The 26,427-nt window shown below is 37.0% G+C and overlaps 1 protein-coding gene and 1 long non-coding RNA gene across 2 annotated transcripts; one reads left to right on the forward strand and one right to left on the reverse strand.

The window, feature by feature from the left end:
• The first annotated feature begins 349 nt into the window (after positions 1-349).
• On the forward strand, positions 350-26,427 carry LOC105444112 (putative ATP-dependent RNA helicase TDRD12). The gene is made up of 19 exons (XM_030975410.1): positions 350-439; positions 1,002-1,051; positions 2,222-2,377; positions 3,854-3,942; positions 5,063-5,110; positions 5,740-5,859; positions 7,576-7,631; positions 14,128-14,213; positions 15,464-15,530; positions 16,050-17,091; positions 17,681-17,843; positions 19,115-19,306; positions 20,039-20,176; positions 20,748-20,849; positions 21,292-21,336; positions 22,187-22,378; positions 24,828-24,956; positions 25,579-25,699; positions 26,253-26,427. Exons 2-19 carry the CDS (start codon positions 1,025-1,027, stop codon positions 26,408-26,410), a joined length of 2,931 nt encoding a protein of 976 aa, XP_030831270.1. The 5' UTR covers positions 350-439; positions 1,002-1,024; the 3' UTR covers positions 26,411-26,427.
• Positions 8,515-13,398, reverse strand: LOC115920203. Its single transcript, XR_004062248.1, has 4 exons — positions 13,292-13,398; positions 11,885-12,027; positions 11,185-11,294; positions 8,515-10,360 (listed from the first exon to the last, which is right to left on the reverse strand). It is a non-coding gene; the product is annotated as an uncharacterized LOC115920203 (long non-coding RNA).

Below are 26,427 nucleotides of genomic sequence, written 5' to 3' on the forward strand. Positions count from 1 at the left end.
TATAGGCCTATACTATTGGAATCACGTCTTGCATTTAATTTTCACTAATTCAATTCAAATCTAGACTCTATTCGAAATGTGCCTCATGATTTTTATTTAGAGGTTGGTGAGAGAGAACCATGTTAGCAACTTTTCGACCCTCTCCCTAGCTTGTCTGCTGTCTTCAAACACGCCCCGACTATTACAGAAATAGTCAGACCATGGACCTACACCATGAACCTAATAGAGGTTCATGCCTACACCAAGGAGTGTACTCCTTCGGAAAAAATAAACGAGACACAAGAATACCACTGAACTAACACACGTAGAGTTCAGTGTAAAATACGCATGCTCTATACAACAACAAGAACAAGAACAACAACAACAACAACGTTCATACTACCTGCACGTGTGTGCACGCCAAATTTGATAGATCATGGGAAATACCCGGCAAAATCCGGTAAGCAGAACTCAAATTATATTTGACCTATCATAATTTGAAAAGTAAAGAAAGGGAACCATCGATATTTTTTTTGGTTAGTATATTCATTTACATATCTCTCGAGTTATTAGACTCGAGATAAAAAGCTCAACGACGGGCTAGCAATGTTAGTAATTCTAACAGAGCACAGCCGTCTTCGACGCCAGAGGCTCTGCGGTGGATGCAAGGCAGCAACCTCATTCCGAGCGGAAAGCCTTCAGAATTCGAAGCATTCAATATCTACGCCTTTTGATCTTCTTCTTTTTCCTGGTGAAAGGACCCAATCAACAAGATGGTTATTATGTCACTTTTAAAGGAGGTTGGCATTGCACATTTGCTGTAATTTGTTTTCTTGTTTGATTAATGCCAAACAACGCCCTTTTCATTGCGTGCCATGCCTGGCTGTACATATTATGTACTCTAGGCTAGGCCTAGATCTATAGCCTTATCATTAAAACTAAAGGAGAGCAATTTTAAAACTAATGTGACTTCACACAATTTGAGTTAATATCCTTTGCATGTATCTTTACATTTTATCCAGATAATGCAACCATAGATGCTAAAATGATGACCAACATCACCATTTTAAAGGTAAGTCTGTCTTTTTTTCTCTTCTCTCTTCTCTTTCTGTTTTATGAATAAATTAATTTGATAACCTTTTTCTTCAGTTTTTCTTTTGATCAGTTTGTATGAGTGCTGGACTATGTGATTTAAAATGATTTGCTTTGCCCATTTTGAGTTCCCCTCTTGTTGATTAAATTGGTTCTATATTTTTATTATTTTGGTAGAATTCCAAATCGTCCAATCTTGCATGCTGAAGCCAAAATATCTCCTGGGAAATCGTCCTATTTGGAATTTGAGATCAGAGAATGTTCAGTTTGATTGAGGAGGACCATTTATTTTAATACATTTCCCTCTCACAGTCTTAGGGGTAGATCTTTTGAAAGTATTTCATTAATAACCCCATTACATGCAATCTGTCAGTTCACAGTTGTAAAACCATTATTTTCATTAATGATTTTGCACTCTTGGAGATTCAGTAGATTTTATTTTCCCCAATAGAAACTGAATATGGTCTGACTCAGTATTTTATTTTGCTGGTTCATTTATTAATGACTCCCAAATACTCTTGCCATAACATAACTTGATTTAACCAATTCATGACCTTCATCATTGTGGTGTCTTTGGTTTAACTCCAATCTGAGAATTTCAAATGTAACCCGATGCATCCTGGAACCAGGTGGTTGCTGCATTGGACCTATGGGGAATATGAGTATTAAGTTGTCAATTGGTTAACTTTGAAAGACAAAGGAAAGGAAAGGTTAGGCCTGGAAGAAACTGGTGGAAGTGGTAAAAAGAAGTGGATTGAACTGGATGGGTCATGTGTTGAGAAGGGAAGATGATGAACTCTGTAAAAAGAGTGGGATCTGGAAGTGGATGGCATAAGAGGAAAGGGAAGACCAAAGTTTTCATCTTCATGGAAAGATATGTTGAAGAAAGAGAGCAGTAAGGTTGGTTTAAATGAGGAGTATGCTATAGAGAAGAAGAAGTAAAGTGAGGGAGGGAGTGTCATGGCACGAAAGTCAGTAATCCCTTGTAAGAGCGGAGTGCTGACTTTAATAAATAATGATCATGACAAATTTATTACCAATACAGATGAACATTCATGATTGCAATCCGATAAATAATTTTGTTTTATATTCATGAAATGATGAAAGCATGATATGTGGTTGAAGAAGAATGTTTCATGTTCATTTACAGATTGATGACCCCTTCCATTTCTGGGGGAAGGAGGTGCTAGGACCAGGAGTATCTCATGAGACCATTCAGTTCCAGGAACTATGTGATGAGATTGAGGACTACTGCTCGTCAGACCAATACGTCATAGACCATGTTAACAATCCCGTCAAGGGCAAGGTATGTACTAGGCCAGGGTTAGAATGCTGATACAGACGGCTAAACTACCATTAGGAGCAAAGCCATTCAGGGAAAAAATTACTTTAAAAATTTCGGGGGCTACCTTTCAAGCTTGCTTGCATGAAAATAAAACTCTTTAATTACTTTTGCATTGAACTCTATGTGAAATTTGGGGATCTTTTAAGACTTTTCGGGGCTCTTTTGGGCATTTCGGGGGCTTATTTGCCCCGAGCCCCTGTGTATTTTTCCCTAAAGCCATTGAATCACTTAAAAGTGTACATACCAATCACCTGGAAACTAAGTTGTGTAAAGCTGGAATGTATACAAATCAACCCCAGAGAGTTTGCTTGGCTATAGGTAAACAGAGAAGGAGTAGGAAGAAATTAAAGGACAATATCAAACCCTGTGTATAAGGGGGGACCCAAGTCGGATTTAGGTTCTGTGCGCGCCCCATTTTATGCGAGTGCCTACCGGTATGTGTCCTTTTAAAACTAGTCTACACAACAAGACATTTTACTGCTCGCTGAGTGCGTATTTAAACTGAAATGTCTCGCTATAAGTAATATTCCAAGCTTATATTTTGATACAGTATAGAGACATAGAACTCTTCTCTTCAAGTACATGGAAGATAAGGGCTAAAAATGTTTCAAAAACTTAATAACATCCTTTAAATATTTTGCTAGAATATCATATCACACACACATGTACAAAATCTCTCAAAATTACTGAACTTGAAGGTTGACATCCACTTACTGTAGACAAACTTTGCATCTATGTACTGTACACACATGTGTGCACGAGGGACTGTGCTGAATATATTGCTAGATTTCAATAAAATCTATCATATGTCTTATATTTCACAGGTTTGAAATGCAATTCTAACCTTCATAATCGAATGAGATGAAAGATATCTTGTATATGTGAAAGGGATTTGCTTCTTATTGCTGTCGTATCATTAGTTGATCGATTTTGCATTTCTAGCTTTATTCTCTCTTCCATTCTTGGAAGTACTCATGAGATTTCGCGCTATGATTTTTTTCCTCTTTTATATTATTCCATCGGTTCTGTAGAATGCATCAACAAAAGAAAAGAAATCTCTGGATGGTCAGAATGCAAGGCTTTGAAAAATGCAGAACAAATCATTACAGTGCTTGCTTTCATGTGTCCCTTTAGTTATATTGATTCTTCATAGTTTCTAGTCTTTAAATCTTGTTGAGATTGATACTGAATGGGTAAGGTTTTCACCTGTTCAATACTAAGTCCAAGATAACTCAGATTGAAGGCTATAACAATTGTGTTTTAACAAACTCAAATGATATCAAATGGGTTGGAACAATAGTGTACTGATAACACTTCAATTAATCTCATTATAATATGAATCTCTCAAAATGTTGAATTTTATCACAACAACTGACATTATGAGTATTATATCTGTACATTGATGAATAATCAAGACTATTTTTTGTTTTGTTACAGATGTATCTAGCTCAGAGGCCTAGTGATAGTAAATGGTACCGAGCTAGGGTTCTCAGCAATTATCAGACAGCTCATGCAATAAAAGCTTTGTAAGTTATTTTCAATTTAGGGTTTTGTAAGTTAAAGTGACTCTGTAGCATTGTCTCAGATTCTGAAATGAAATCCGGGATTTAGCTCATGCTGCAATGATAATTATAAACCTGTAGGTCAGTCAGGAACCCCATGACCTTTACAAACCAATCGCCTGTCTGATTATCAAGATATATGTGATTGGAAATAAAAATCAATTTTCCGTTATCCTAACGGTTTTTATATCATTACAGTTTATTGGGGAAAATGCATATTTTTGAGGCGCTTTATGCTGTGTGTGAGACGTGTACACCCATTCATAGTATTTCAACCGAACCTGCATGGTGTCAGTGAATTATGATCTTCTGCATTTGGAAACTGATGACCATCTCCCTTTAAACCTCTTTAATAATGATCATGTCTTTGTTCTAACAAATTTAAAACTCCCTACATGTATATATGTAGTGTTGTGTTTTTTTGGAGAGAGATATATGTTAGGTCTTGGGACTATAAAAAAACACTACATGATAAACTGAATGCAAGATTGAAGCAACTAGTGTAGAGGTGTCATGGATACGTCGTCAGAGTATGGATCACATGGTTTGCAGCGCCACCAATTTCCTTTAGCATTTAAACTATATTTGCCACTCTACACCCAGGTGTTATATGGGTACCGATAGAAAAGAATTCCTTGAATGCTGTGAGCAAACGGTAGCTTAAAGCAAAGCCAAAATAATATTGGAACGCCTTAAGAACCTTGTGTGGTGCATTTATGCTCTATTAGAATATCAATTATTATTTATTATTAGTGTAACTGTACTTCATGATCTGTAAATACATTTGTTGTATTGTAGAAGGACATGTAAGCTATATTGAAAACACAGAAACCTGCATTGTACAAAGAATGATACCTACTAAGTTATGTTATACTCCGAAGCATGTTTACTACATGTAGATATCAATGTTTAAAATATTCTTCATTTTTATATATGTACAGGCATGTTTCTATTGAAATAAAAGAAAGAATTAATTCACCTATTACTACATGTACATGTATGATTGACATGATCTGATTTAGACATGTTTGAGTAACTCCTTGGATTGATCATAATATGATTCTGTGTGTGTTTATATTGTTAGGTGTCATCTAGTAGATTATGCAGAGTCATTCCTGGTTCCAATCAATAGGTAAGTCATTTCTATTCTCTTCAATTCATATTCATAAGTGTGTTTTTTTTTCTTGTGTGTTTGTGTGTGTGTTGAAAAGGGGAGAGAGTGACTGGCTGTTTAAACTTCTGTTATTTTAGACAACGTAATAATCTCAAAATTTTGAACAAATAATAATAATAATATTCGGCTTATATAGCGCTTAATACAAACGCCTCTAAGTTGCTTTACAGATGTACTATTACCCCGGCCATTGGATTCGGTACTTGCCCGCACACACTATGTGCACAATCTCCACTCCCTGGGAGCATTCCTGCCAGGCGTTACTTGACGCTCAAAAACTGTTTGACCAACAATGACGGTCGCATCCTACCAGGTACCCATTTAACACCTGGCTGGAGAGTAGCAAGTGCAGGTTGATATCTTGCCAAAGGATATTAGTGCCGTGTCGGGATTCAAACCCGCTACCTTTGCATCTCCAGTCAGGCGCCTTAAACCACTTGGCCACGACACTCCCAAATAGTGTCACACCATTGTTTTAAACCTGGTACCATGACTGGATCCTAGCTTTTTCAGTGTAAGTCAGTTTACATTGAAGAAATTAACCTTTGACCTACTGACCTGACCTTTCACTCCTATTGTATTGACAGATTGAAGGAGATTCCAGCCAAACTGAAGATGTTTCCATCACAAGCCAAACCTTTCAGACTCCACGGTCTACAACCCACTACCCTACATGTCGCCATTGAAGAAAATCAAGCAGAACTGGGGTAATAATATATCATGAGTGATAGCTTTTTGTAGAATTAAGCACCTGGAAACATTATTAATGCCTCCGCCACCAAAGGTGATGGCGGATGCATTATGTTTTCGGTTGTCGTCTGTCTATCCATCCTGCTTTCCGTTACCGCTGTAACTCAAGAACCATTGGGAAGATTTAACCAAACTTGGATCAAGTCTGTACTATGTATAGAGCATGCATGTATGGACTGATTTGGGTGGAAGAGTTAAACATCAAAAGTCAAAGGGTCATAAAAGTGTTCAAAAAAATAACAGAAAATATCTTATTACCAGTGGCATTTCCAAAGGGGAGGTAAAAAAGAGGTGGTTATATAAGAAGATCATATTTTAATACACCAAGTGGCAACAAAATTTCCTTGAATTTTTCCATTTCCCTCTGTACTATATTGTGTTGCGTACAATAGCCATATCAGGTATCAACACATAATTGTTGACAGCTGGTCACACCAGCAGTCCCCATAAGGACAGCCCCTAATGGGCCGATCGAATTCTCGCTACCCTAAATAGGTACGAAAATCTCGAAATTCGCGAGACGAGGTAATTTTCACTCTCTCGGGTCGTCACTACAACTTCCGGTATAGAGTCCCATCCCGCTGGCGCTAGCGCCTGTGTTCGCTGTGCAGAGTTTTCACGCACGCTAAAATCGATGCCAATCAGTGTAATTTGTACAGATTATAATATATGCATTAAATTTAGTTTGTTTTTATTCAATTTGAATATACAATAAAAAGCCAAAAATAGTTTACAGGAAAGATTTTATTTTTATTCATGTTTTTTTTTTGTTAATCTAAAAGTAAAAAAAAAATAATTGTCTTAAAATTGTGCATGTAGCGACCAGCGTCACAATCACGAGCAGACGATACAGTAAACAGTGTAGAGACAACACTCAGTTCATGTATTTCTCGTCGACCACAAAATGGATAAAAAAACAGTTTCGGAATCTTAACGGACAGAGGAATACCATGCAATGGAAAGCTTCGGGCAGAATTAGTGACTTTAGCACAAAAGGCCGTTAAACTCTACCGTGAAAGAGAGGGTTGTGATCACGAACTGGGAAATTTCACCCAAGTCACGGCCTTCATCCACCCCCATTTTTCAGGGTTCTTACGCTTGGAATCATGAGCCCAGCACTGTGCAGCCTCACAAAAGAAAACCATCGTCACTGATGTCAAAAGACGCAAAAAACAACGAATGAAATGTTCAAATAAACGTTGAAATATTTGCGAAAAAAAAACAAGACCGAGCAGACGACATATTCGGTGCATACACGTTGTGTGGCGACGGCGTTTTACGTTTGCGCTATCGCGCCTAGTAATATAGCGCCTGCACAGGAAGCTGTTTTTGGTTTTCAGGATTTTCCCCGGATCTCGGCAGAATCGCTATTTGGGGTAGCGAGAATTGGTTAGCTGCCGCTCAGAAAATGTTATGTATCACTAAATCTATTAAAATACAAAAAAAATATTCTGAGGCTTTGTAATAATGTTAAATGTTTCAAACTTTGTATGTTTCTCTTGCTTTAAGCATGTTGTTTCTCATGCTTGGTTTTCTTTTCTTCTTTTTATTATCTAAGAGATGGCATAACCAACAAGAAAATTTGGTATTGAGCAGTATTTTATTGCTTTAAAGCTGAGAAGTTGAGAGATTTGGAATTCTGACTTTTCTCTTTATTGAATGTCTTTATACAGGCCAGCAGAGAAATGGGATATAGCAGCAGTGGAATTCTTCATGAACATTGTTGAAGGTAGGTTAAGTTTTCATAACCTATAGAGGATTGGAATCAAAGTACAGTTGAAATTAAATTTATTTTTATTTTATTTTATTGAATATATTTTATCAGGATAACAAGAATCAGATATACATTGTAGATACAAAATCTGTTTTACATCATGGTCCTGACCAGAATAAAAATGTAAAACACGAAATAAAAATAATGAATATCACCAAAGCTCATAAGCAAAGGTCAAAACAGTATAAAACTAACATATAAGAATAATACGCATTAGAAGTACAAGCAAAGGTAAAAACAGTATAAAACTAACATATAAGAATAATACGCATTAGAAGTAGTAAAATGCAAAGAAAAATAAAAAATTATGAAATAAAAACACAGTTATTCATCCTATGAAGGGGTTCCCCTTTGCCCTGCCTTTACATGTACATGTGTATCAATGCAATTTTATCTTACATGCAACAATGTGGAAGATGGGATATCTTTTTGATTTTTTCTTTCTTTTCACTAATGTTAGTTAAAAGATAAATGTAGCAAGATACTTGCAATTTCATCTTGCTTCAAATTTGCTTCCTCTTAAAGAGGATGAATGAAACACTTGAGATATGAAAAGTATTGGTTTCCTGGGGGGTGTTTCATAAAGAATTTATGTCTAGACATAAACCCCAAAGTCTCTCTTAAGTGTCCTACTTATGAGAGACTTTAGTTATGAGAGACTTTTCCGTTTCATAAAGCAAAGTCTACACATAAAAGTCTCTCTTAAGTCAAAAGTCTCTCATAAAGTTACGAGAGACTTTTACCTCTCATAAGTATTCAAAGTCTTCACATATCTTTCACATATTATTTATTACTACTTAAATTTCAAGAAAAAAAATTGAAGGCAGTACACTTGTAATTCGAATGGATGTAACAGATATATTTCAGATATTTATAGCACATTAAGGCAGTAAATATAACTCAACTGAGAATAATTTACGTTGGTATTAAAATAAACAATGGTGTATATAAGTAACAAATGTCACAATGAAATATCTTATTTTAATTTAAAATATCTGAATGAAAAGAAGAACAAATAAATATACATTTTTATATTGAAGCAAACATAATAAAAAAAATAAACATTCAATAATGTAAATTCCAACAAGGATTATTGCATCAAAATGTCAGTAAAACAGCAAGTCCACAGGTAAATCAACACAATGTACTAAAGTATTTATGTACTTTGTCAAATATTAAAGTTGTACATCTCATCAGTAAATGCACAGGAAAAACTTTAAAATAATTCCACACAATTTTTGTATTTATTTTAAATTATCTTAGTGTTTATTTTGCTTGATAATGACCTACAGTGTAACTGTCCCTTTTGTAGGCTGAAAATATAATTGTGTGTAAATCAGATTGTAAACAAGAGGTAATAGCATCTAAAAACTGCTCTGAAAGTATGGTGCAAATCTTATGGTTTGAAGAGCAATACCAACTAAAATCGCCTCTTAAAAGTTTAGAATTGATACTAGCCTCAAGGTGGAGTTATATCTACAAGTGGAGAAGGAAAAATAACAACTACAAAATAGTCTGATATTTCAGACCCTTGTACTGGACAGTCGTTTTGTGCCGAGTACAGACTGAATCACTTTAATGCTGGCCATTACAAGAAGCAGGATATTGATGTGTACAAATGCTAATGTGTCCTTCCCAGCTCATTTTAATATAAAGTTAACACGTAGTTAATGGCTACCAACTAAAAACTCCTCTTCAAGGCAGCAGCTCTCATTTGCATTCCTTTCATCAAATTCCATGGAGTGTATCGTGTATTCTCATGCCAAAGAGCTTTACCCATGCAATATTATATTTTGGGGAGGGTGTGCAAATGAGGGCTACCAACTTTAAAGGTGCTGTGTCTCTTTAGCAGACAGAAAATACAAAGTGGTGTAACTCATGATCTATAGAATTTGTTTTTGCCTGCAACAGGGAAACCATTACAGGTAGTGGGCCTCATTTTTAAACACCCTTTCCCCAATTAGATGATAATCCAAGGCTACCTCTTTGGCATTAGAAAAACCCTGTTCAAATATTAAGACCAAAGTGACCACACAAAAAAAAAAAATCTCCTCGCTTCTCATTTACAATCTACTTATCTTTGGCTCAAAAATTTCATCAAGTTTACTCTTATGGCAAAGAACTTCTATCAAGGAATTTCCCTCAAAATTGGAAAGGCATTGCACTCAAATTGTATACTGAGGTTAAAGCGGATGTCATTAAAACTCATTACTGCAAAATTATTTTGAAACGATTGTGTATGAAGACGAATATTGCCGAGGGAATTAAAATCATTTTTTAAATGTACTCAACATTCAATTTTTGTATTGGTAAAACAGGAGGCTTGTCGAAGTGAAGGAAGAGCCAAATTTGATCTTGCGTCATAGAAAACATTTGTTTTCAAAATCCTTTACAAATAATAAGAACAATGAAAAACAATTTAAAAATACAAATGCTCCTGGAGCACATGCAGGATATCCTGCAAGCTCAAATTCCGCTCTTCCCCCACTTCAACAAGCCTCGGCTGTACAAATACGCTTCACAACTTGTGCAGCGTCTCCCCCCCCCCCCCCCCCCCCCCCCCCCTCCTCCTTCTCTTCTAGATTCTCTACTGCCTCTCCTTCATCCAAGGCCCCTTCCTCTTCCTCTACACCTCCAATGACGTCCTCCAGCATGCTGGTAGCAGCATTATCCTCCTCAATGTCCTTTAAATTAAAAGAGATTTAAAAAAAAAAGAGTTATCATCTAACAAACTTTGTCGAGATAAAATCAACTATGTAAAAAAATATGTATAAATTGGGTATGTAAAACAAATTCATTTATGCAGATCAATATCTGAAAGATTCGTAACGAGCAACTACACGTTAGCTTGGCTTGGGTGTGAGCGGGAATCTACCACTTCTGCCCTAAATTTGTCAGGAACTGCATCCATCCTTTTGTAGGTCATGCTATAATGACCGGCACTAAATCTCACAGTAATTACAAAAACAGGTACAGGAACAAGATGCAAAATTGTTGTTCCTATATGTCCCTATAAATATTATGGTTCTTCATGGCAAAACTGAGTTTAAATGGATTTGATTTGACACGATGAACTTATGCTATGTTGACATTGATTCATGTTTACTCAAATATAAAAATGTGATGGACATCTCAGCTGCCTACAATAATATGTGACACAGAAAAGTAAACAGAGATAAAAACAGCTTTTTTTTAAATCATCAGAACTTTTAAGATTTAGTCCCACAATTATACTGATTCATAACCATGTTATGGATTATTTTAATAAAATTACATTAAAAAACTGAAAAATACTAAAGACTAAACCCAAACATTTCAGTTTTTCCCATAACTTTTTAAGTATTCTGCTTGCGTTTCCTTTGTATGGCTATGTATGTATGTATGATCTACTCATATCACAAATGTCACAATGACCTCCCAGAATTCCCAGCTTCTTAAACTAACTAGAAAACTGGCCATGAATATTTTTTAATCAGGTATGACTTCAAAATTGAATATGTATGCTTACAAATCCTGCCTCTGTGAGCTCTAGATGCCGTCAACAAGTTACAACCTCTGTATCCAGCATCTCGAGGACTAGGGAGTCAATGAAAGACATTGGTGTTGCTGGTCTACCTCCTTCAGATATATATGGGGGGAAATCATAACATTTACAAAATACATATACCCACAAATTGATAGCTTGGTTGAATTCTGTTTTTTGCTGTTTTGCTTATACACAGGTGCTTAGAATGAAATTAAAGGGCACAACACGAGTTTAAAACCAATGATGTTTGAACAAATAGATGAACTGACAACCAGAAAACATAATGCTGCACAAGTTTCAGATCGGAGGCATAAAGATAAAGATGCTTTTTGGCACTGCTGGAATATAGGAGGAAGTTCTCTTCCTATCCCTGAAATAAACTTGATTAAGATGCCTTTAGCGATCTGACATTATCATGGTTACAAGATAGTTTGGCATATTTAAATTGACCTGTGACTTTTGACCCCTTACTGACTCCCAAGAAATAGTAATCAGGTAATCTTTACATGGCCATAAATACACATTCCATGTTCTTTGCAGGAAATCGCTACTTTGCCCATTCAACTGCACTTTATAAATTATTGACTTTTGGTTTCATGCTAATTACTATTCATCTCAAAACATAATATCGCTACTGGATTGTAACTTTATAATACGACAAGATTAATTGCAACAAAATTACCTGTTAACTTGAGGCTCGTACTCTCGGAGCCTTTGATTCAATCTTCTGCCATTTGCGCTTACACTCTTCTCCAGTCCTTTCGGAGCCCTCAATGTCGATGCTTCCTACTCACCGGCATGGGCATCCCCGTTTCTTTTCTCCACCTAGATTTTGTTTTATTTGAAAGAAAAAGAAAAGGATATAAATATTTTTAAAATAATTGAAAATCATTTTTTAAATTTAGACCTATGGTCTTTCTATCTTCTTGGACCGAGTCGAAGTGACATAAAATTGAAACTGTGACAGAGATAAAATGATCAAAGTTGTGGGACCATATGTGTTTTTAATCAAAATAGACATCCATGTTGAAAATCTTGCAGCCGTATTTTAAACTCTCACTGCGCATGACGTCATCTAAATCTCATCCCTCAAAATGATAATGAAGGAAAAGCTGTGCACGAGCTACAAGTTCGTAATGACGTTATCAGTTTTTCCTTCATAATCATTTTGCCTTGCGCGTAGACTAGAAGGGATGAGATTTAGACGACGTCATGCACAGTGAGAGTTTAAAATACGGCTGCAAGATTTTCAACATGGATGTCGATTTTGACCCATACCGGTAATTTCGTGAAAAGGGACCGTTAAACGGATTATACAGTCAAGTTGGTATTGTAAGTGGAGCCGATGTCGTTTAGCCTAGCTAGGCTTAATATTGGAGTATAAATGCATCCGATAAAATCAAGTAGATCTAGACCCTATTTGGGCATAAGTTTGGTAGTCAGATCCGTGCCACCGAGTTTGCAGAGCTAATCTGCCCTAGACCCTATGCCATTTTATGGTCGGCTTCTGTCTCTAAATTAGAGAGGAGCCGACCCTACCCAAATCAGAGGAACGAGTACAAACGAAAGAGCTCAAACATATCTAACCTAGAATAATTATAATGGTCAATATGCTTGACTAGTCTAGTTAAGCTCAACTCAGCCAGCTCAGCTCAGGCGCATGTTCCAATTGCTCTAGCTCTTCTTCTTCCAAGAAAAGTGCTGCTTCAAGGCCTTGACAAACCAATAAAGCTATCAAAAATACTGTCAAGGCCTTGCATGAGAGATTTATGTGCCGAGGATTAGGATAATGATTCTGTTAATAGACGGTACGATGTCGAGGGGGAATTTAGTGTTGACCCTACTGCCGATTTTTTAGCCTTAAGGCCACACACCAAAAGACACACTTGGGACCGAGCAAATTTTGCAGACGATATCGGCCGGCAAAAATAATGAGGTCAAAACATGATTTAATGATACAGTTTGCTATAATTCTCTAAAAAATGTACATGATAAATCATTACTAGTATAACAGGGACTCGAATACTGGTCATTTACACTTTACACAGAAATACAGACGAAATTATATAACATTTTAAAGTCCACTTACCCAAAAGATTGCACTGTCTTGCAGCGGCGGGAAGTGAAGTTTTATTCGCTGTTGACGTATGCAAATGATATGCAAATTTTTTATTTACATAAAGTCACTCTTACGCTAGGGTTACGCTAGGAGAGTCTTCGAAGATCCTTATGAAACGGAAAATAAATTTTCACGGGAGTCTCTGGTAGCTTAAGAGAGACTTTCCATGATTTACACTAAGAGAGACTTTTAAGAGAGACTCTTTATGAAACACCCCCCAGGTCATAAGCTATGTATATTACTTGATAACTTTCCCTTGTTTGGTAATCCATATTAGATTTTAATAAAGTGAAATTTCAAGGAATCAATTATTGTAAATATGCTTTTATCCTGCTTTTATCTCTTGTAAAATTTCTTTATATTTTGCTGTCATTGTTTCATTGCTGTTAAAAAAGTAATAAACAAAAAGGCAAGCTTCTGTTTTTTGAAATACTACAATAATCTTTTCTTTCAACATACTAGCATATTATGAAAAATGTATTTTTCAGTTATGAAGGTACAAATTGTTTAAAAGTAGATACACTTTACTTGATATAATTCATTACAGTATGCTATGCATATAAAGTCTAAGCTATCAATCATATGGTATTACTAGTGGTTAGTACCTTGAATGAAAGAGAAGAAATTTTCCCTAAACTGTTTTGATAATTTATAATGATTTGACCCTGAGATAAAAGTTCTGGTTTGGTCTATTACCTGTTAGAAATCAGACTCTGGCCTAAGAATTGATACAAATTTGTATATATTTTTCATAGAAATACTTTAATTCAGTTGTAAATCCACCTGTTCTATGTTATGTATAACAGACCGGTCAGCTGAGGTGGACATACATGGGATTGGTCAAAAGGATACACGTTTTGTTACTCTCCATGTGAACACACCACATGGTCAGGTAAGATCATCCTAGCTCCAAAGGTAGAATATAGTATTGGGTAGAATTGTATCATTGTTAGGATAAGAACCTAACTCATGTTTTTTTTTATGGCCACCCAAATCCAATAATGCTCTATCTTGTGTTGTTATCTGATGTATCGCTTTATTGTTCTATCATTTTACCTTATTTTGTACTGGATTTATACGGTTATTTTGTCATGATTTGATTTGATTTATTTATTTCTGTTTGATTTCTTTTTCTTTTGCATTTTTACAAATATATAACACACAAACCATTGCAAATTTTACACATTTGAAAAGAATATAATGACGAATAAAGTAAGGCAGGCTGTAACTAGTCCAGAAAATCAAACAGGAGGGTATATTGGAATGGAATAACACTGAATTGAATTGAATAGTACCATTTACATTAGGTAGAATAACCCACCCCTTCATGTGTAGTTGTTATCTTGCACCTATATTCATAAAACCTTACACACAGCTAGTTGTCAACTAATTACATTGTTTACATTACAACTAGGCATAGTAAGGTGAATATACATTGCAGATATAGGTCATCTTTGAAATTGAATTTATTCATTTTTTTACAAGGTTTTAAAAAAAAAAACTACCTTGGTTTACCACTTCATTTGTGAATGAGCTCTTATCCTGGTCACCTGATTGGCCAACTTTGTAGCACTTCAGCATATCAGGTGCCCATTTATACCATTCACACGTGGTGTGATAAGCTACTTACTTTTATTTTCTTTTTTAAAGATAAGACCAGTTATGATCATGCGATTGCATTGTGAAAGAAATGTTGTGGAATCGATCAGAAAAGGTTGATCATCTAGCATATAAGTATTGGTGTGTACTGCAAGGTTCTGGAATCTTCAAAATGATAAGAAATTTGGCCAAGTCTTGATAAAGTTACGAGCACTGTACACAGAAAGATGTATATAAGAATACCCCCACACGTGCGCGACACGTGCGTTATATCTATCAGGTCCAAATAGATATAATAATTTACCAAATATATCAATTAGTAGGCGGTTTCTTGGCAAAATTTGTATGATCACGTATTAGTCAAAACATATTCTTTCACATGATTGGTAATAAGAGCTTCCATTTCATTTTTTGAGAAGGGGGCGTTTCCAAAACTGGTCTTTACCTTTAAAGTTCATTATGCTAAGTGATCATTTAAGCAGAGTTGCAGACCACTTGCATTTCTTTTGTTAAAATGGTGAATACTACCTTTTGTCACTGCAGGTGAATGTGAATGAAGAGCTTCTAAAGCTGGGTTATGCTGTTAGTGTTGAAAGGGAGTTTGATGAAGGTAAGTGACTTTTACTGAACTGTCAATTTTAGGTTTTCATGTCACTATTACTAATGGATGTAATTGCAGTTTTTGATTTTCTCCTGTGTATATTGCTTTATCTCAATATTAATTGAATAAACAGTAAATAAATATTACTAATATAGTGACTGAGCTGAACACATAATTCTGCTTTAAAGCTAATTTTAGGGTTTAAAGATCTTCCAATACCTTTTCTGGAATTGTATATTTCAAGGGTATGAACGTTTATTTGCTTTACTGGGCTGATTCATTTATGATTTTTTTTTAATACTGGTCTCAATTACAAAGCAAATCTGTGAGATTGTAGACTGAAGTTATATCACATAATGTGAGGCGAATTCTAGATGATATTGTTGACAGACTTCATGATAAATTTAAATCGAATTTTCAAAAGATCATTGACATATATGTGTAAATAAATATTTGTTTTTAGAAGACAAAAAGAAATGTTAAGAGTAATATGCATTAATGAATGAATCTTTTGCTTGTTGTTGACAGTATCAGAAATAGGAAGCTCAGAAGGTGGATGCTCTCGCCCTATGACCCCTAGAACATACACCCCTAAGATCTCCAGTCCTCCTCGTATCACGGAGGTAGAGCAATCAGAGACAGAGATACACGGTGCAGGACCCTCACCCTGGACACCAGGAGGTCAGAGCCCTTCTGGTCAAACTTTAAATGGAGAGACGCAGAGAACGTCTGGGGGTATCTTGGTACGACACGCTCCAGATGAGGATGTTCGTCTTAGATCGCCAAGAGCCAGAGGATCTAGTCCTTCACTAGGGCAGGTCCAGGACCAGGTCCAGGATGAGATGAGTCCTGACAGTACATCCAAAGATGTTGAAGGATCACAGTTAACGCCCTCTACAGGCAGAGGGCGTGGCCTTGCAGGACTCGTCAGGACCAGCGAAGTTGGACGAACCAGATCACCGAGCCCTTTGTCACCTCTTTCCTCTACAACCTCCCCTCCATCAAACATCTTGAAGTCAGCTAATCTTCAAAGGATGTTGGAAAAGTCTCCTCGATCATCTCCATCAGCCCCGCCATCAAAGTCTCCTCAGTCGTCTCCATCAGCCCAGCCATCAAGGTCTCCTCATCCGTCTCCATCATCTCAATCATCAAAGTCTCCCAAGAGCTCAACTCAGCCATCCCTTTCTCCTCGTCCTCTTGATGAGAATGTTGTTCCGAGACCAGGGATCCACAAACCTCTTGTAATCTCTAAAACTACCAGACAGCCATTCATGAGAGATGTGAGCGTAAGACCAAAGGAGTTACCATCCAAACAGGTTAGGACACCTAGGCAATCAGAAACCAAGTCTCCTCCAACTTTAGTGTCCCCAGTCAGGGATTCTAAGTTACCATGGAAACACAAAACCCACAGAGGAGCATCTCAACAGAGTCCATCTTTATCTGATTGGAATAAGATGAGTTCAACGAGTGGACAATCGGATGTTTCTGAAGGAGAGGTTACTACACCAGTCAGAGCAAAGACTACACCGACATCCTCCCCCTCTGAACGGGCTAAGATTATTCAAGAAAGGTAGAATAATATCACCTATCTTGATAATATGTAATAAGTGGTCAGACCTTTCGAAAGCTTACTTTACATATTCCACAGACATAAGTCTTCTCGAATTTACTTAATTCAGGTTATATTTTCTCTTGTAAGTGGTACTAATCACCTTAAACAATACAAATTGTGTTCTACCAGAACGTGAAAGTCAACCCACAAAATCTTCCTGACAATTAAGGAGTATGATGAAAATAAAGGATGACCTAAATCTTAAGGGACAGGTGTCGCCAAATACTTAATAATCATGATAATAATAAGCCTGTAATAAGTACCAATTTTTAAAGATATATGCCGGATTTTCAATGGTTTATAATGGTAGCTGGTTTTGGTCTAAAACCAGTCGATGCGCTATCACTGAATTCTGTTTTCAAACTATAATCTTTCCTTATTTATGATACTAATATGTAATGCAAGTATTCTTGGTAAGAATAGCTTTCATTTTCATTGGATTCCAAATATGATTTGTTCTCTCAAGCATTACATGTCCTATGATTATATCACGTTCTTTTAAATAAGCATATGAATGAACCAAATTAATTCTTTTTTTACATTTCAGTCTTCTAAAGCAGTTGAAGTCTGGCAGCCCTGAAGATGAACCTCGTACTGGATCTTCTAGTCATCACCATGGCAACGAGATGGGCGTGATCATGCATGGGGACCTCCCACCTGATCCGATCAGACAAATCAAAAATGCTCCGTTCCCAGAAGTTATCAAGAAGGTCAGTTGGATTATCAAGGTTTTTTTTTTAAATAATAAAACCTACTGAATTTTATAACTGGTTTACTACATGTAGTTACAACGTAACTGACAAAAGTGCTTTAATAGTCGTGAGATTCCATTATGACTGTGCATTTTACAGTTCACATTCTCCACTCCCTGGGGAGCTTTCCAGCTAGTCGCCTTTCTATAGGCATGTTTGCTAATCTAACCACAGTGATGTTTGTACCCTACCCAATACCCTTTTAATACCTGGATGGAAGAAACCATGGAGATAAAATGCCTTGGTAAAGGACATAAGAGCCACGGCCGGAATTGAACCCATGACCTTTGTATTCCCTGTCTAGTGATTAGACCATTTGACTACAGCACCCCTACAATTGGTTCCTGATGGAATACATGTCCATAGTGTGTTTTATACACAGACCCTCTGTCCATAGTGTGTTTTATACACAGACCCTCTGTCCACAGTGTGTTTTATACACAGGCCCTCCCCCTCTGCCCATATTGATATTGCCAGATCCTAATATTCTGCATATAAAAGTACTGTCATTAGGAGAGCATTTTGACTAAATATCATTTGAGAAAGTATTTCAATAAAGAATTGTTGCTGATGAAACAAGTAACAAGTGTCATAAGATTTTGTTGCCAATTTGAGTCTCCAATAAAATGTTTACTCTATTTCTTTTGTAACACAGTCATATTTTGGTATTAGTGTGGTACGGTATGTCACTGAAACAGCTCCCGTAGGATTTTTGGGCCAAAGTTGATTTTTTTTTGTTGCATTTTTGGATTCATTGGGGTCCAAGCTATCAGAAATTGATGGGGTTAAATTTTCCCGAAGACACCGAATTTCCCTATTGCGCGTTATATAAGCCATTTTGGCGCCCAATATGGAGCCCCCAGGAAATGAAGGAGGGGTCTGAAAATTCGAACCCCATCATTTTTGGCCAATTGGGACCCTTTTGAAGCCAAAACAGCAACAACAAAAATCAACTTTGGCACAAAAATCCTTCGGGATTACATACCATACTGCACTATATGCCTTTTGAAATAATTCCTCTGATCTTTTTCATAGATAGTTTCTTTTATAGTTTTCAAAAATTCATTTTTCAACCAAAAAAGGGCATCATGCTACCCATCTCTATTCAGTAGGGGACGTGTCTTTCTTTTGTCACTAAGTGTCTTCCCATCAATGACATTCTTCATCATGTTTGCTGATTTAACATCATTAATGATTAATAAATGGATTTTCTTGATTTAATTATTTAGGTTTACCAGAGAGAAAAGACACACATGAACATAAGTCTCCTCGAGGCCTATGCTTGGCCTGCAGTACTGAGAGGTCGTGACCTTGTGGGCGTGGCTCCGAGAGATGGAGCTAACACCCTAGCCTTCCTTCTGCCGGTCATCACTCAGCTGCTCCAATCAAGTACATACACCAACCTACCACCAGGCAATGGGGTGTGTACAACAAATTACTCATTTAATGTTTGATTGATTACACTTTGATTACTTAAAAAAGACAAAACTTTCTTCTTCTCTTTCTGATTTTGCCTAAATGTTTCCTTTTCTGTTTCTCTCGTTTTCTGCTTTGATATGAAATCAACTATATATTAGGGTGGACACTATAACATGTTGACAACTGACATCTATGAATGTTATAGGCCTAATAGAGGGGCCACCCGGTTCTAGTAGATGGGGGGATACTTACTACACTCAAATCTTAACCTTAGAGAACCAGATGGTCCCTGGTTTGAGCCTATTGGAATGGCACAACTTAGTAGTCAAGGGGTTCAGTCAAAAAAAGCAATGTATGGATATAGTACTCACTAAGTCTTAATTGCTTGCAGCGAGGAGCCATTGCGGTCCTTCAACTCGTTGATTGCTGTAGCAACCATCTCGGTTCACTCACAAAAAGCAATGTTTGGATATTGTACTCTCCACATGGAATGGACTTCTTAAAACTTGTTCAGACGCAGCAAAACCCTGGCGTTTTGTTTAATGCTGACGTTAAGTGTAATGCGCATCACATTTCTGTATCTTATAACACAGACCTCAGTGAATACATGCAGGACCTTTGTTGCATGCAGTTGCTGTTCACTTTACATGCAAGAAGACTCTTTTTTTTGTTGCTTCTTTTTGGCGATGGTTTACAGCATCATATCTGAACTTTTTCTTCTATTTATCTTGCAGCCCCTGGCATTGATTCTGTGTACATCCTGGGAGCATGCAGAGTCTGTATGTCAGCTGTGTGAGAAGTTTGTAAGAGCAGCAAGCAAGTCAATCAACACCATCTTCCTATATGGGGGTAACAATGAGAAACAACAAGAGGTTTGTATGACACACACATTACACATTTTATCACCATCTTAAGATACTATGGAACATTTTAAGCATAAAATGAAAGGATCGAAATGTCCATAACTTGAACTGCTTTGGAACGTTTCAGACAAAACAAATAATTCTTAAGCGTGTTAGATGGCCATTGCATCATGCCCCGCCTCCCCCCCCCCCCCCACTCCAGGAACGAAGGGACCGTATTCATGTTCCCAAAAACTACGGTAAAGGGGTACTTTTCACGCGACAAAGTCTGGCTCGTAATACACAAAAAATTGGCCCGTATTGACTTTACACACCAGACTTAGGGGGGTGCTTTCAAAGGGAGGGAACATGCATACGCGTACTATAAATAACACTGAGTGGGGGGGGGGGGTTGCCCCCTTCCCTGTTACAAAGTTCAGGTTATACCATTTGGACTGCATATTTATCATTTAAATTATATTGTAATGTTAGAGAAATGCTAAAATGAAGGGCTGAATAAACAAATGATTAAAAAGAACATTTATTTACATATTAAATTGAAGTTTTTAAAGTTTTGAATAACTTTTTTTCTCAACTCCAGGTCCAGCTGGTGAATGGCTGTCAGATCTTGATTTCCACCTTACCATGTGTGTTGAAGATGAAAGAAAGAAACCTGACAAACTTCAACAGACTCTGTCATGTGGTATGTAGATCTCTCCTGTTATCATTGCATGCCCAGAAGAAGAGTGTAAATAGAGATACTCCTTGTAGTATAGTGTATTAGGAATTCCTTTGGTGAAAACATCTGTGGATCTAGAGAGGTCCCAAATAAATTTTAGTCTAGGTCCTTGTCTTGTCGGTGGATCTAGAGAGGTGCGCGCACATGATCCGTTTCGAAGCTTCTCATTAGCTACATTCTTGAACCCATTTTATAATAGCATTTATTGTACTCTACATTTGTGGAAAGTACACCTATATTTTAAAATGGTAATTTATTGTAAATTGCCTATTAGTCATTTCATGTATAACTGGGATAAATCTTGACTTATCTTCAAAATTGTATGTGGTGTGTGCTCTTTATGATGTGTGACCTGAGACCTGATTCTAAGAAAGTAATTACCTTTGCATTTTTCACATTTGTTTAGATCTTTGATGAGGGAAACATTCTTTTCAGGGACTTCTTTGATGAGGTAAGTGTTGTCTTTAAAATTGTCAACTCAATATGCCTGATTAATTATGTGTTTTACCTGACATAGCATCAGCTAATGTCAGGTTAATAATATCATTTGGAAGTGCATAGAGATGTGCGATATTGAAGAATTGCATTTTTGGGTCATTACTTTGATTGAGTCCTTATCATGCCCTGTGTAGTGATATAGAATGTTTAGGATAATTCAACCGTAAATCAAGAAGTGTTCCATGTCTATTTTGTAACTGACTTATGTGCAACTTGTATGAAGAGATGGGTGAAGATGTGGCAATGGAGAGAGATAAATTTGCTTGTTACATGTATTGGAAAAGTAGGGTAAATAATGTTCACAAGCCTTCTGAAACTTCTGGGTTTTTTTTTCGAGTTCACATTAAAACAAAAGGTCTTGTATGAATGTACATGTATTAAACATGTTTACAGAAAAAATGAAATGAAGGCATGAAACAATAGGCAGGGACTTTCACCAATATGATAACTGTTTTGACTCCACTTCCTTTAATAGAGCCATACAGGATGGCCCACAAACAAAAATGTAATCATGTGGAATTGCGACTTGGAAGGATTATGACCATACATGTATGTCTTCAAAGTGTGAAAATTGCTAGTGGCCTGGGTCCAAGCCTTGCTTAAGGCCTCTAGGTTCTATCATGGTCTCTCGTGTAATATCACCCATATTTTGAAGCATTTGTAAATACAATGTATGACTAGGTAAACAAATTTAAAGCTAAAATTCAAATATATTGTTGTCACATGTTAAAACCCCTCATAGACTATCCTGTGCATCTGTGTATGGCATAGATGAAGATATTTCATTGTCTCTATTTGACCAGGTGAAGATCATGATGCAAGAGCTTCTGAGTGTACTAAGGGTTGATCAGAGGCGGTCAGCTCCAAGGCAGCTGCTGGTCTTTGCCAATGAGTGGACATCAGCCATAGGTTCCTTTCTCCGGACATACATGACCAATCAACTTGTAGTCATTACTCACAAACTGGAGGCTGCAGTCTATGCCAGGGTTCGACAGGTGAACGCTTAATCTCAATCTTACCGCTTTTTCTTCTTCTAATATTCCCAGTACTTCACTATTCCTCTACTACTCCCATGTTGTATAAACCTGGAACTCTAAACCCTCATGTAGGTCCTGGAACATAACAATTTACCAGTAAATTGTTTAAAAAAATCTATCTTACCGCTTTTTCTTCTACTGCTGTTTTTTCAGTACTTCACTACTCTACTACTTATCCCTTGTTCAACTTCAATTCAAAGTTTATTCAACACTCTTCATAAAATCATTTAAAACATACAAATACAGAATGGAATGATAAAACAAACAAGAACAAGATAGTGATGAAAATTTCAATGGCAATTTATGAGAGCATTTGGGATCGGCAGAAAGGAAGGATTCCTTATATGAAAGCCTACCCCTAAACACACAAATGCAGGACAACAACAAAATACCCAAAAAAAGAACCTACTATCATGTACAATCAGAGTAACCAGGCACTCTAAACCCTCATGTGGGGCCTGTAACATAAACATTTACTCCCAGTTAATTGTAAAATACCTCTTTTATCTCTTGATTAATTGAGTTTCACAATGAGTTGTAAGTTGAAGTTTTAATTTGGCAATGCAGAGTTAAATTTATCATCTCTATTTCTGTTCACAAATTGGCAATTCCTAAATTTTGTTAGATGCTGCTTGAAAGTATCAGCCTGCATGGTGATGTAGATATACAGTAGGCTTGCGGATGCACCATGCAGAGATGCCAACCGTTACGGTTTCGCCGTATTTGTTACGGTTTTAATGCTCTTGTTACGGCGTTACGGTAAACAATCAAAAGGTTACGGGAAACGATAAATAAAAGTACATTATAGCGAATGCCGCCTTATCACATAGTCTCCGTACACAGCACTGCATGTTGCACGCAATTACTCATAAGTTCACTGAATTTGACTAATAATAACTATTTTATTTCTTATATGGCGCTTTTCAGGAGGGCCCTATCAAAGCGCTTTACAGATATATATATTATTACCCCGGTCATCGGATTCAGGCTTACCCGCACACAATGTATGCACATTCTCCACTCCCTGGGGAGCATTCCAGCCAGGCGTCATTTTTACAAGCGCACACTTGCTAATCTAAGCACATTAGCTTTCGCATCCTACCGGGTACCCATTTAACACCTGGGTGGAGAGTGGCAAATGTAGATCAATGTCTTGCCAAAGGACATTAGTGCCGCGGTGGGACTTGAACCGCAGACCTTGTGATCCACAGTCCGGTGACATATCCACTCGTCCACGACACCTCTACTGGATAGGCATTTTTCACGCACATGGTCCGTCCGCCGCCATCTTGTTTAATTCCGAAACAACACGGCCGCCGTCATTACTGTTTTGATTCTAGTATACGTGCGGTCGTGCATTTTGGGGGGAGCATGGTGGTGGATGATCGTGCGCGCGGCGCCCGCCCGCAATACCCATTCAAAGTATAGTAGCGAAGACTTCGGTGATTCAGCGGGCGCATTGCAAGTGCGGTATACGGTGTGTTGTTGTTCATGAACGCCGGGCCTAGCGGCCTGGGCTGGTGTGTCTGTGGTAGTGGTGAGTGTACGTGTGCGTGTGTAGGATACGAGTTCTGCCATTTGACTGTGGATTTGAATTTGCTGTTCGACGCTTGAACGAGGTGTTTTCTTCCTGAATATTATCATGGATTCACTCAAAAGAGCAAGTACCAAAGGAGGAAATCCTTTGACTGCAAACAGTTATAAAAAAAAATTTTATGCACATCTTTATTTTGGACTTAAAAATGGTAGGTTCGAAATGCAGTATGATTGGGTGTTTGTGTACGTTCTCCGCGAAAATTATGCTGCGGTGTCTTGCGTTACGGAAAGACCCCCATTTGTTACGGACAAATGTGGTAAATGTTACTGACAGCCATCCTATAGGGTTGGCATCTCTGCACCATGTGATAGAGAGGGATGATGGAGGAGTCCTTAATTTTGTTGTTGTTGTAATTTTCAATCCAGCTATTTCATTTGATACTCTTTAATATTTTTTTAGCTATGAAAGAGTGGATAATACAAATATACCAGATTTGATGCATACCGTCTTTCTGAAGTGCCTCAATACAAATTATTTCATTCACCTATTAAGAATAATTGTATTTCATTAGTCAGAATGCAAACTGGATATACTCTGTTTTGTAAGGTAGGGCCAGCCATAATGTTTGTCCTACCTAGCAACAAATACTGTATGCAATTCACATTCTGACTATTGAGATATAATAATATGTAACAGGTGAATGAAATAATTTGTATTAAGGCACTTCACAAAGACCTTTGCATTAAATTTGGTTAAAAATGGCCTTTTGGAAGGGGAAAAAGTTGATTCATTTAGACCTTTAGAAAACTCTGATGAAGTTCTGTGGGTTAACTATAATTATTTGCTTTCTTTTTGTGTATGTGTGAATAGAACATAGAAATGATGGATTCTAGTCAGCGCACCCAAGTCATGTTGAGTAAGCTCCAATCAGGAATGCTGAAGGGAACCAAATCAATCATCTTTGCTAATGATCGGAAGACTGCTGCAGAACTTATGAAGGTAATCTCAAGGTCATTGTCAATGTAGTTTTGTCTGTCAATGACATTGCCATTTTCTATGTGAATGTCCCATTTTTTGTTGGTGAAAACTTGTACACCTAGGTACATGTAGAAGGTCTATTCCATGAAGAGATGTCACAGGTAGAAGAGAAATGACTAAATTTGAATGAATCACACACGTGTAATCAAGATTTTTCTTCAAAGTGAATGTTTACTTTGTAAACCAGTGAGATATTAACATTTAACAACACTGAGCATATGAACTATTATAATGTATGCATGTATTGATATGATTCTTTCAATTTTTAATATCAGATTTTTAATTTTTTTAAGTATAAGTTGCAAAATGTGCTGAACAGTAGACTCTCACTGAGAGCTCTGGCAGTGCAATCAAGTGGTTCACTACAACTGATTACAAAACAGGCAATAAAAAGGAACAAACTAATCCCAATACAAAATAAAAGCAAAAACAAAATTATGTCACATCAAGGAGGAATCCATGTATTTTGCATAAAAGTTTGAGTCCTTTATCTGGAATGTGTCTTACACGGGCAGGGAGAGAGTTCCATAGACGGACAGCAGTTGGAATAAAACTCTGTCTGTTTTCTTGTTTCTTTTCATAGATTCTGACCTCAGCGTCCATCTACACCTTACTAGCAACAGACGACATGCCAAGTGACAGCATTGAGAGAATCAAGAAAGAATGGTACACTCATCATAGACCGGACTCAATACCAATCCTAGGTAAGTTCTCACGATACAAGTGTCTTCTTCTTTCAGTCAGGTGATGCTAGCTGCGCTGCTGGGGCCATTACATATTTATGCGACCCTTCTCTGTCTACTGTTGCTCTGACAGCTTTTTCCCCTGTCCATACATGGATTTTTTTTCAACCAGGAAATAGCAGGTCTGCCTCTTCTTCACCTGGCTTCTACTGGCTTCCACTACAAGTGTACCATTGAATAATACTTCCTCATTTAAGTTTGGTCTATGTTTATCTTATGTTCTTGATTTTCTTAAATCTACTACTGTTGTAATTAGATAGCAGTGTTTAATAGATGCCTTGAATGCTTGGAGGACCTTATTTGCAACCAGTAGGATAGTATATTAGACTAGAAGATTTATCAACGTATAACACTTTGTATGTTTGATATAGTCACTAATTAGGGGGACTCATGAAAATGCTGGGTAAAAGTCAATTTGTCAAAATTCAATGTAATCTTTGTGATTAATCATTAACCTTATAAACAATAAGATGTGTTTTATTTCCCTTTTAATTTCAATTCTTTTGTGATATAGTGATGACTGATGGTGCAATCAACGATGTTGAGATAACGGATGCCATGTATATCATCCATTATGACTTCCCTTCGAACAAGGCTCATTATGGAAAGAGAATGGGATGTATGATCAGACACTTTGAATCTCAACTCAAAGAGGTGAGCTATTATTTCTAACCCTAACCCTAACCCTT

This window comes from Strongylocentrotus purpuratus, unplaced genomic scaffold, assembly GCF_000002235.5.
Source record: "Strongylocentrotus purpuratus isolate Spur 01 unplaced genomic scaffold, Spur_5.0 spur5_scaffold_8, whole genome shotgun sequence".
Classification (NCBI taxonomy): Eukaryota; Metazoa; Echinodermata; class Echinoidea; order Camarodonta; family Strongylocentrotidae; genus Strongylocentrotus; species Strongylocentrotus purpuratus.